At 36.5% G+C, this 12,538-nt stretch overlaps 1 protein-coding gene across 22 annotated transcripts in view; it reads right to left on the reverse strand.

Annotated features, from left to right (window-relative positions):
* WNK1 (WNK lysine deficient protein kinase 1) overlaps nt 1-12,538 on the reverse strand; it is a 184,055-nt gene that overhangs the window by 76,423 nt on the left and 95,094 nt on the right. For all 22 annotated transcript variants that reach the window (XM_066369502.1, XM_066369505.1, XM_066369503.1 and 19 more), the window contains exons 3-4: nt 6,806-7,026; nt 4,805-4,962 (exon numbers count right to left, since the gene is read on the reverse strand). In XM_066369502.1, coding sequence (XP_066225599.1) covers nt 4,805-4,962; nt 6,806-7,026 — 379 coding nt within the window. The remainder of the gene's footprint in view (nt 1-4,804; nt 4,963-6,805; nt 7,027-12,538) is intronic.

Raw genomic sequence — 12,538 nt, forward strand, 5'->3', positions numbered from 1 at the left:
AGAAGGCTGGGGGCTGAAAGAGATAGCAGAGGATGTTTAAAAAATATGGCTATCTTTTATATACTTTATTCTCCTAGTCGGTTTGGTATCAAAACATTTAGACTTGTTAGAAGGTAAATAAAGGATACCAGTTCATAAACCCTTATGTTCAAAATCCAGAATGTTCACTTCAAGCACTAATACTTGGTTTAAGATAACATTTATTCTTAGGCCAATACTAAAAATAAGTATTTTTTTAAAAAAATTATTTATTGATTTTATAGAGAGAGGAAGGGAGAAAGCCAAAAACATTGATCTGTTCCTGCATGTATCCTGACCAGCAATCGAAACTGACAATTCCTGCTTACTGGGACGATGCCCTAACCAATCGAGCTATCTGGCCAGGGCAAACCTCTTATATTTTCATTAAAGAATTAAAGTGATAGTTCTATTCTTAACAAAGAGAAGACTGCCCATAACTTTTCAGAACTAATAATTTAAGTAGCCACCTGCTTGCACCAAGATTCTCACATATACTCTAAATACAGAAGCCGGCTAATAGCATTCTAATAGAATGTTATCACCCTATTTGCAGATTAGAAATTACTTACAGAACTATTTAAAAGAAAAAAATTTAAGAAGTTCTGGTGACATGTGTTAAGAATAGGAGGCAGCAAATTTTTCTGAGAGCCAGACAGTATGTATTTTGGGCTTTTTGACTCACACAATCTATTGCAATTACTCAACTATGTCATTGTAATATGTAAAAACAACATAGATAATACAGAAAAAAATGAGTGTGACTTCTTTTGTTTATTTATGATACTGAAATATGAATTTCATATCATTTTATACATCATGACATATTATTCTCCTTTTGATTTTCACTATTTAAAAAATGTAAAAACTATTCTTAGTTCACAGGGTGTATAAAAATGGGCGGTAGGTTGGATCTGGCCTGTGTAACAGTTTGGCAATCCCTGGTTTAGAGTATAATGGAATGAAGAAAAGTAATAGACCTTAAGTTTGTAAATAAAAATATATAAAAAAACCCATTCCACATACAAACTGTAAATTTTATAGTACTAAAATTTAAAGTTATGTTTTTAACCACATAATCAGATTTGAAATTGAGTTACATCTTATCTTCTTAAGAAGATATGTATATATTTACAATAGGTATTTTTCATTTCATTATTTATTTTTGTAAATGTTAAGTTGAATAAACTGCAAGTGTATATATATATAATACTAAGCAGTATTCTAAATGCTTTACATTAATTCCGTTTTTGAACTTGTAAGTAAATCAATTAAAAATAAAATTCAGTGATTCAGATCAACCAAAAAGCTCAGCTCAGAGAACACATAGATAGACCACTATGCAGTAAAGCCATTCAAATAAAATTTTGTGAAAGAAGTCTGTTTATGTACAGTATAAAAATTCACTGGACAGCAGAAGGGCATGTAGAGAAGGTAAATATCATGTATAAGTGGGAAGGAATAAAGGATATAACTAATGCGCAAGATAAAGAAGACTGGCTTAATTGGAAAAGTGTTTATATGAAGACAAGAAATAGCAAACGAGAATATTAAAAATTTGTACATGCTTCGATAAGCAAACTGGTATTATATAAGTTTTTATACCAGCAAGAGATAGAAAGAGAATTCAACCAGTTTAAGTAAAGAAGAAAAACTACCATATTTCCCCATGTATAAGACGCACCTTAATTTTAGGGCCCAGAGTTTGGGGGAAAAAAATGTATTACATAGTTATTAAACTCATGTTTTATTCATCACAAAATTCATACAACTCCTCATTACTGTCAAAACTCCCATCCATTAGCTTGTCTTCATCTGTGTCTGATGATGAATCACTGTCTTCAACAATGAGTGCGAAAACAAGCACGAAAAAGTGGGCAATGCAAGTAAAAAAAAATCTACAACCACTGTATAAGACACACCCAGTTTTTAGACCCCACATTTTTTGAAAAAAGGTGTGTCTTATACATGGGGGAATATGGTAATTCATAACATAAACTACTTCTGGAAGATGGTGTAAGGTGTGAAGTAAGTGTGAAATCAGAGTTCTGGCAATGAAAATAAAGAAGGCTTGCATTTAAGAATTATTCTGAAGCTGAGGTCTGGTAAACTGAAAACAGTAAAAAAAACCCAAGGAATCACATACACTTCTTGAGGTTTCAAGAAGCCTAAATAAAATAAAGGGGAAAATTATTCAGTAAATTGCCCATCCTATCCCCAAAGAAAAAAAGGGAAAATGTAAATTATTATGCATTGAGGGAAGAAAGGATAATAATAATAAAAGACCTGAACTTGAAATACACATTTAAAATTTTTTTTATTTATTTATTCATTTTAGAGAGGAGAGAGAGAGAGACACAGAGAGAGAGACAGGGGGGAGGAGCTGGAAGCATCAACTCCCATATGTGCCTTGACCAGGCAAGGCCAGGGTTTTGAACCGGCGACCTCAGCATTTCCAGGTCGAAGTTTTATCCACTGCGCCACCACAGGTCAGGCGGAATACAGATTTAGAACTCTAAGACACAAAGCAGATGAGCTTTCTAAGGGAAAAACTGTAGAATAGTGACTAATATATTTATTAGACTTGAAGGCTAAATAAACTACATTTCTCCTGCCCCCACCCAGCCTGAGTTGAGGTCCAATCCTTTAGAGCCCTATTATGAATTAGAAACTGGGTGGGATGGGGTATGTGGGTGTTGAAAAGAAGCCAATAAATATAACAGTAAGGCGTCATGAAAAAGACTTGGAGACAGTAACAACAATTAATAAAATACCATTAGTTATAAAAGCCAGGAATAACTTGTGAGTAATGCTTCTTTTATAAAAATAATACTTATTATTTTTATTGGGTATAAGAACCTAATGGTTCTTACCATTCATGCTGAATAAATTAACTGTCCAAAGTAGTTCCACATGCATCACATGGTAGAATTACATATAAACATACAAAATAAGACACAGGAATATTCACAGCAATTATAATTAATGAGGTAATCAAAGATTTCTCCCCAAAACTTTATTTTGGAAGATATAAACTAATTTGGTCTATCTAAAACAAATGTTTCACATACGGTTTTTTTTTTTAGAAATACACTAAATTACCAGTCTACCACCTATCCAAATCTAAACAGTTTTATATCACATCTCCTAATATATCAAAATTCAGTGAAACTATCACTAAAAAATAAGTTAACTATATACTATGTGCCTCTTGATGTAATATAATATAATATGAAATACAGAGAACCACATATTAATTATTCTTGCAAAAAATTTTAAACTAAATTTTATCAAGCATTTGGAACTAGTGATCTCAAACTTATTTCTCTTGAGACCCCCACCCATTATACTCTTAAAAATTATTGAGTATCCCAAAGACTTTTGCTTATGTGTTATATTATTGCTACTTACCATGTTAGAAATTAAAACTGGGTAAAAATTTAAATGTTAATTCATTAAAAATTATAATAAACATAGCCTGACCAGTAGTGGCACAGGGCATAGAGCATCGACCTGGAGACTGAGGATCCAGATTTGAAACCCCAAGGTCGATGACTTGAGCCTAAGGTCATTGGCTTGAGAAAGGGATCACTGGCTTGGCTGGAGACCCCTGGTCAAGGCACATATGAGAAGTAATCATCGAACAACTAAAGCGATGCAAATATCAGCTGATGTTTCTCATCTCTTTCCTTCCTGTTTGTTTCTATCTCTGTCTCTGTCTCTCTAAAAATATAAATAAAGTTATAATAAACCTCAGTAAATGTTAATAATATATAACACTTAAAATTATAAGAAAAAACCCCCAGTATTTTTCAAAACAAGGAAAACTTAGAAGAGTAGCATTGTTTTACATTTTTGCAATATTTAATATACGGCTTCAAAGACAAATAGATTGTCATATCTGCTTCCATATTTAATCTGCTGCAATATCACACATCATTTAACCTCTGGACAACTACAATGTACACTTTTGTACGAATGAGTGAAAAAGACAGATTATTTTTTCATCACTGACACCCCTTCACTACTTTAAGGTAAATTTCTGTTTATAGAAATGTAGCAAGTAGAAGCAAGTGTTGAAAAATTGGGTCTTAATATTCATGTTTGCACTGAATAAATGGGAATTCATTGTACAGTTTTCTGTACTTTTATATATGTTTGAACTTTTCATAAGAGAAAAAATTACAAAAATATCCAATGAAATTACTTTGCTTAACTTTCATGCATTTCATGGAAAGCCTCCACATTCTTACAGTAAACTTCTTTCAGTGCTTTATATTATGGACCTAACATATGCTTCCTAAGTTTTAACTGGACAAATCTAGAAATATCTCTTTTGGCAGAGATGAATTACCATGTGTAATTTAAACTAGAATAAGGTTTAAATTTATACCTTAAACATGGGTAAGTTACTTAGAATTGATTTAATAAATTAGTGTATCAATTTTAAGCCATTCAGGGAATAGTCAAAACAAAGCAGCTTAGGTTAAAAGCATTACTCTTAACTAAGATAATAAGATTTATGGTGGGAGAAAATGACAACTTACATATCTCGTAAGGAACGTGTAAATGAATGCAAGGAGGGTCAGGAATATAAATTGATGCTTCTTTGATCTTAATGTTTGCTTTCACTGTATCATGAGCAAGAAATAACTCAACTCCCACTTCCTCTAACACCTCAGTATGTTTTCCACTAATGCTCCTTTCTGCATGGTTTGATGTTCTCCAGCTTGGGATTCTTTCTTAATGTGACCTAAGCTCACTAGTCAGTGAGGGGAAGACTTACACTGGTCACGCGACGGTAGATCTGCGCAGCATTCTGGCATTCTGAGTAAGGGTATTCAGATGTGGCCATCTCAAGCATGCACATTCCAAAAGCATAAACATCAACAGATTCATCATATTTCTCTTCATACATCTCAGGGGCCATGAACTCTGGTGTACCTTAAATTAAAAGAATGATTCAGATTCAGAAGCTGCAGGTGTTACTCACCCAGGGAAGAAGCAGGAGTTGACCTGTGAGAGAGAATAAAGTGGAAGAGGGAAAGTAGGGAGGGGTATTAGGAAGAGAAATAAAATCTTAGTCTGTTTCATTACCTATCTTATATTATAGATCATCCACTGCAGGGTCTTTTTATAAAAGAAACTAGGACAGTGTGCAAGTGTTTTTATTTACTATTTCAAATGGATTATTGTACAAAGTCAAAAATGTAAAGCCTTAGATAAAAGATAAATAGATGTAACTCATTTGGAAAACAAATAAAAGGAAAAGGTAAGAAACTAGCAAGGAATAAAATAGATATCAGGGTATATACCTTATAAGACAGAACTATGGGTTAAAAAAGATCTTGACTGCCCCCTACTGTATGGTAGCTGTAAGGTTAGTATTTAGCAAGTTCAGAGACATTTTTGATGGTTAAGAACTAGGGGGAGGACAGAGGGTGTGCTGCTGGCATATAGTGAGGAGAAGCCAGGGATGCTGCTAAATAATCTTCCAATGTATAAGAAATCCCTTATGACAAAGAACTATCTACCCAAAATGTCGATAGTACTTAAGTTATATCCTGTTTCAGATATATCATTATCTTTTGAAGAGTAGGACTAAGGACAAAGTTGATAAAACCAAACTTTCGGAATGAACTCATATTTTCACATTTTAAAATAAAGTTTTAATAGGCAGATTTTTCAATATACATATATATCCAACAAATTATTTTAAAAACTAAAATATATATGAATTGTTTATGTGAAAAGTAAGATGGTATCTATATATTTATTAGTATATAATATGAATATCAACAGAACGAGCCAATAGGATTAATAGTCACGTAAGGTTTTGTTAAGAGTTCACCTTACTTCTCTCTCTCTCTCTCTCTTTTTTTTAGAGACAGAGAGAGAGACAGATCAGGACAGATATACAGGACGGGAGAGAGATATGAAGCATCAACTCTTCATTGTGGCACCTTAGTTGTTCACTGATTGCTTTCCCATATGTGCCTTGACCAGGGGGCTACAGCAGAGCAAGTGACCCTTTCCTCAAGCCAGCGACCTTGTTGCTCAAACCAGCAACCTCAGGGTTTAGAACTTGGGTCCTCCATATCCCAGTCCGATGCTCTATCCACTGCACCACAGCCTGGTCAGGTCCCCTTACTTCTTTCTCTTTATATAATTTACAAAAACGGCCCTGGCCGGTTGGCTCAGCGGTAGAGCATCGGACTAGCGTGCGGAGGACCCGGGTTCGATTCCCAGCCAGGGCACACAGGAGAAGTGCCCATTTGCTTTCCACCCCTCCGCCGCGCTTTCCTCTCTGTCTCTCTCTTCCCCTCCTGCAGCCAAGGCTCCACTGGAGCAAAGATGGCCCGGGCGCTGGGGATGGCTCTGTGGCCTCTGCCTCAGGTGCTAGAGTGGCTCTGGTCGCAACATGGCGACGCCCAGGATGGGCAGAGCATCGCCCCTGGTGGGCGTGCCGGGTGGATCCCAGTCGGGCGCATGCGGGAGTCTGTCTGACTGTCTCTCCCTGTTTCCAGCTTCAGAAAAATGGAAAAAAAAAAAAAAAGAAAAAAAGAAAAAACGTTAATAGTCTACAAGATGATTCTAGAAGCGTACAAGTATAGAAAACTACACATACTACACAGCTCATAAGTGGAACTGATCGCTTTCTAAGCTCAAGTTGTGAATATTTATTTGGAGGTTTATTTGGCATAATAAAAGCTCTGACAGGATCTGACTTCTAAATATAAGGAATGTCAAAAAGCCAGTTAGGCTCCAAGGTATACTTGAAACATACCTATCACGCTCTTGGCAAAAGAAGCTCGCTTCAGGGTTGCCAGACCTAAGTCTCCAATCTTGACGGAGCCTGTAGGGCCAGTGATAAAGATGTTGTCACACTTAAGATCGCGGTGAATAATAGGTGGAGTTCGAGTATGAAGAAACTGAAGTCCTTTAAGGATCTGCCGGCACCAGCTTCTTAGAACTTTGATCTTCATCACCTTAAACCTTTTCAGGTACCTAGAAAAGGCAAGGTATTCCAAACAGGTTATCAATGATATAAGTTTACTGCTTTGAAGAATTCTATTAAATCCTAGCATATCTGAGATAGGAATAACAAGTTTAGAATATTAAGAACTTTAAATGTTCGTGATACTTTCAGTAAGGTTAAAGGAGATGGATAATAAGTGGTTGGTAAGTGAATTCTGGTAACAAAGCACAATGGTAAGTGAATTCTGGTAACAAAGCACAAAAAAATTAATCCCTTAAAATTAAATCACTACTAAAATGATTTAAAAGTTAAGAGGTAGAATTCAACTTCTAGTAAATAATGGAGCAATTCTTATTGGACACATATAATTATAAACTATAGTGAAAATATATACAAAACAACTACCTGAAGACTCTGGAGATCAATCAAAATCGGGTATAAATTGGGAAGGGAGTTCACATGATGAAAATCAGAAAGCACTGCTTTGAGCTTCCTACTTTCTATGCCTTTTCAGCTAAGGGAGGCTTCAGTCTGATTATGCAGGTCAGTTCAAACCTGGATAGAACCTGTAGCCATATTAGGTGAGAAAAATAAGGACAGAGTTCGCCTGACCTGTGGTGGCACAGTGGATGGAGCGTCGACCTGGAACGCTGAGGTTGCCTGTTTGAAACCCCAGGTGTGCCTGGTCGGAGCACATACAAGAAGCAATCTATGAACAACTAAAGTGAGTAAGGACAGAGCTCAAGATGACCACAGCATCTAGAATAGTGCTGTCCAACAGAATGTTCTGCAATGACATCCACCAGACAAATGTAAATATAAGATTTAAAGGGAGACTAATTAAAATTAAAAATTCTATTTAGCAGGTACATCAGACACATTTCAAGTCCTCAACAGCTTCATGTGGCAAATGGCTACCACTGTGAACAGGGTATATTGTAGGACATTTTCATCACCACAGAAAATTCTATTAGACAGCAGAAACTGAATAAGTAAATGGGGAAAATTCCAGAAGGGGAACTTTGTATTCAGCATATTCACCCTGCTCAAATCTCTGAAATATGACTTCTGAAATATGTGCATATGGGTAAGATTCCAAGCAGCCCAGCTAGTGCTAAAAGAATGAACAGAGGTTTCTGCTGATGCTGCCTACCCTCTACGAGAAAGATAAAGTTTGGAGATTGAGTTTACATACATAATTTATCTGGAAATAGTCAAGAAAAAAAGTAAAGAGCTCTAAAAATAATAAATATAAAAAGATTAACATTTCCCTCTTAATATTTTAAAAATACATACAAATAAAGGAAAATTCACTACATTGTACATATGGTCTATAGAAATGTAAATGTAACACAAAAATTACTGCATAAAGAATAAATATAAGGGATAAATGAAACTACATTATATTTGAGCAACTTTCCTTTGTTTTACAAGAAATTATACATATCAACCCAAAGCATACTGTGAAAAGTTAAAGATATAACTACAATCTCTAGAGCTGCTTTAAAATACCCCCCCACACACATCCAAGGATGTTAACTAAAGAGTTAATAAAGGAACTAAAATGAAATTCTATTTATTTCATATAAAGAACACTAATGGTGAAAGTTGATTTTCTGGTTTCAGAAAATATCAAATTCCAGTCAAGGTGGCAGAGCAGGTAAACACGGGACTCTCCTCTCATAACTATATCAAAATTATAACTAAATTACAGAACAATCATTTAGAACTGCTTAAAGTCTAGCTTAAAAGAAGTTCTAAAACTAAGGATACACAGAAGCAGCCAGGTAGAGACTGGTAGGAAGGCAGTGACATGGAAATGGCAGTTCCCACTCCCACGTGTGGCAGTTAAAACTTAGAAGGGAAACCTCAGCTGAAAAGGTCTCCCATGAGGAGCAAGGGTTCCCAGCCTCACACCAGGCCCTTTAGCCCATGGCTCAGGTGTCTGGAAAAGAAGTCTTCATAACTTCTGCCTGTGAAGACCAGTGAAATTGTGGCTGAGTGAGATGGAGAATTGCAGGAGACCTACGCATTGTTCTTAAAGAACCAGCACATGGACTTACTCGCTATAGCCTCCTGGGCTGAAAGAGCAGTTTGAAAGGTGCCAGGGAAGTAAGGAAGGAACTGAAATTGTCAGGCTGGAAAGTGAGGGCTTAAGGGGCAGCTCCCCCCGAAAAAGAAGTGCTGGCAGAAGCCACTGTGTCTTTGCTTAGGCTTCCCCATAGAGGCGCAGCTCGGAATCGCATCTAAATCTCAATTCTAATACTGTTCTCCCACCCCCATTCCCAGAGGCCCCACCCCTCCCAACTTGCAGACCCACCTAAGCTGCTTCCAATGGCTTTTCCTATACAAACAGCTCATGTTGTAGACTTTCCTAAAGACTGTCACATGTTCACAAACCCTAAACAAGCAGCACCTGGCCTTTGTGTGCTCTTGCTAAGCAGCCCCAGGTCTGACAATAGTGGCAGTCAGCCTCAGTTTGCAGCTTAGCCTCTTCAGGGCACTTTCCAGCCTAGAACAAGCAGCAATTGTTTGCAGCAATCAAGGTATTTGTAGCTCCTACCAGGTGTTCCCAGGTGAAGCACAGGCAGTGTCTCCCTTGGCCTACTCCTCCCAAGTGGCCCCTGTAGCCAGATTCAAGTAATACCACAGTACCACGCAACCACCTCCACAAATGACATATTCAAAGGGTAAGCACACTTGGCAGCCTCCAGAGCAGGAGTTGGGAACCTATGGCTTGCGAGCCAGATGTGGCTCTTTTGATGGCTGCATCTGGCTTGCAGACAAATCTTTAATAAAAAAAATAATAACATTAAAAATATAAAACATTCTCATGTATTACAACCCATTCATTTCCTACTGCTCATGTTCATGGTTGCGGGTGGCTAGAGCCAATCACAACTGTCCTCCAGGACAACACCAAATTTTTATTGGATAATGCAAAACATACACGGGTTGTTGTATGGCTCTCATGGAATTACATTTTAAAATATGTGGCATTCGTGGCTCTCTCGGCCAAAAAGGTTCCTGACCTCTGCTCCTGAGCCTGGTTAAAGCACAGGCAAATCCTGCTCCATAGGGTCAGGCCCTGTACAACAGCTACTCACAACAAATCAGCCTGAGGGTCAATCCCTTCCACTGACATACCAACAGCAATCAACTACAACAAGAAGGCACATAAAACCTAAACAAGGGACATACCTGGAATACCAGGTGACCAGAGAAACTGCACCACTTGATCCCATAGGACACCTACTACATAAGGTCACACTGCTAAGACCAGGAGATGTAGCAACTCTGCCAATACATAGAAAAAAACACAGGAAGGCAGCCAAAATGAGAAGACAAAGAAACATGTCCCAAATGAAAGAACAGAACAAGACTCCAAAAAAAGAACTAAACAAAATGGAGACAAGCAATCTACCAGATGCAGAGTTCAAATCACTGGTATTAAGGACGCTCAATGATCTCAGTGTAAACTTCAATAAAAAGATAGGAAACAAGACAAAAAAAGAACCACTCAGAAAAGAAAAATATAATAACTGAAATAAAGTATGCATTAGAGGGAATCAACAGTAGATGAGATGAAGCAGAGGATCGAACCAGCAATTTAAACAATAAGGTAGCAGAAAACAGCCCATCAAAATGGCAAAAGGAAAAATGAGGATAGTTTAAGGGGTCTCTGAGACACCATCAAGCATACTAAGTTGCATCACAGAGGTACCAGAAGGAGGAGAGCAAGGAATTGAAATCCTATTTGAAGAAATACTGACTGAAAATTTCCCTGATCTGTCAATGGAAATAGATATGAAAGCAGAGTCCCAAATGAAATGAACCCAAAGAGGCCCATAGCAAAACATATCATAAATAAAATGCCAACAGTTAAAGACAAAGAATTTTAAAGCAGCAACATAAAAGCAGTTGGTTAACTATAAGAGAACTCCTAAAAGACTGTCACAGCTGATTTCTCAACATAAACTCTATAGGTCAGAAGGGATAGGTACAAAATATTCAAAGTGATGAAAAACAAGGACCTACAACTGAGAGTATTCTACCCAGCAAAGCTATCATTTAGAATCAACACAGATAAAGATCTTCCCAGGCAAGAAAAAACTAAACAAGTTCATCACCACCAAACCAGTATTACAAGAAATATTAAAGAGACTTGCTTTAAGAAGAAAAAAAAAAAGATGAAAAATATGGCTAATAAAATGACAGTAAATACATATCTACCAACGACTTAAAATGTAAATAGATGAAATGTTCCAATCAAAAGACATAGGGTGGCTAAATGGATAAGAAAACAAGACCCTTATATATGCTTTCTACAAGAAACTCATTTTAGATCGAAAGACATAAACAGACTAAAAGTGAAGGAATGTAAAAAGATATTTCACAACAATGGAAACAAAATAAAATATAACAAAACAAAACAGGCAAAAAAACCAACTGGGGTAACAATACTTATGCCAGATGAAATAGATTTTAAAACAAAGGCTGTACAAAGAGACAAGAAGAACCCAGTCATTTCACCTTTGGGTCTTTATCCAAAGAAAACAAAACACTAATTCAAAAACATATGCATCCATATGTTCATTGCAGCAGTACTTACAATAGCCAAGATAAGGAAGCAACCTAAGTGCCCATTAATATGTGAATGGATAAAGAAGTGGTATATGTATACAATAGAATATGACTTAGCCATAAAAAAGAATGAAATTTTGCATCTGCAACCATCTGGAAGGACCTAGAGGGTACTGTGCTGAGTGAAATAAGTCAGACAGAGAAAGAAAATTGTCATATATTTCTGTACATGTGAAATCTAAAAATTAAAATAAATGAACAAACAAAACAGAAACAAACTCAGATACAGAGAACATTTTGATAGTTGCCAGATGGGGAGGTGCTTAGGGAATATGTAAAAAGGGGGAAGGGATTAAGAAGTACAAACTGGTTTACAAAATGTTCATGAGGGTGTAAAATATAGCATAGGGAATATTGTCAATAATATATTGCAATAACTATGTATGGTGCCAAGTGGTACTAGATTTATTGAGGTGAACACTTAGCAAGATCTATAAGTATCTAATCACTATGTTGTACACTTAAACTAATACAATATAGTATGTCAATTATAAAATATTATTTAAAATAAGTATCAAAACACACTAACCTCTGAAGGGTGAGGGAATGGCTGCCTGGGAAGAGGTATAAAGCATTTAATAAGAGAGAGAGAGAGAGAAATGGGAAGTTGGAGGGAGAGGAGCAGGAAGCATCAACTCATAGTAGTTGCTTCTCCTATGTGCCTTGACCAGGCAAGCCCAGGGTTTCAAACCAGCAACTCCAGCATTCCAGGTCAATGCTTTATCCACTGTACCACTGCAGGTCAGGTATAAGCCTTGTATCTTATAACTCACTAAAATTATTTAGAATCACTAGAATTTTCCACATACACGATTACTTAATCTGCAAACATGGGTAGTTTTCATTTCTTTCAAAAATTTTATGCTTTATTGTAATAAGGGAGCCGTCTAGAACAAA

Source organism: Saccopteryx leptura, chromosome 2 (genome assembly GCF_036850995.1).
Source record: "Saccopteryx leptura isolate mSacLep1 chromosome 2, mSacLep1_pri_phased_curated, whole genome shotgun sequence".
Classification (NCBI taxonomy): Eukaryota; Metazoa; Chordata; class Mammalia; order Chiroptera; family Emballonuridae; genus Saccopteryx; species Saccopteryx leptura.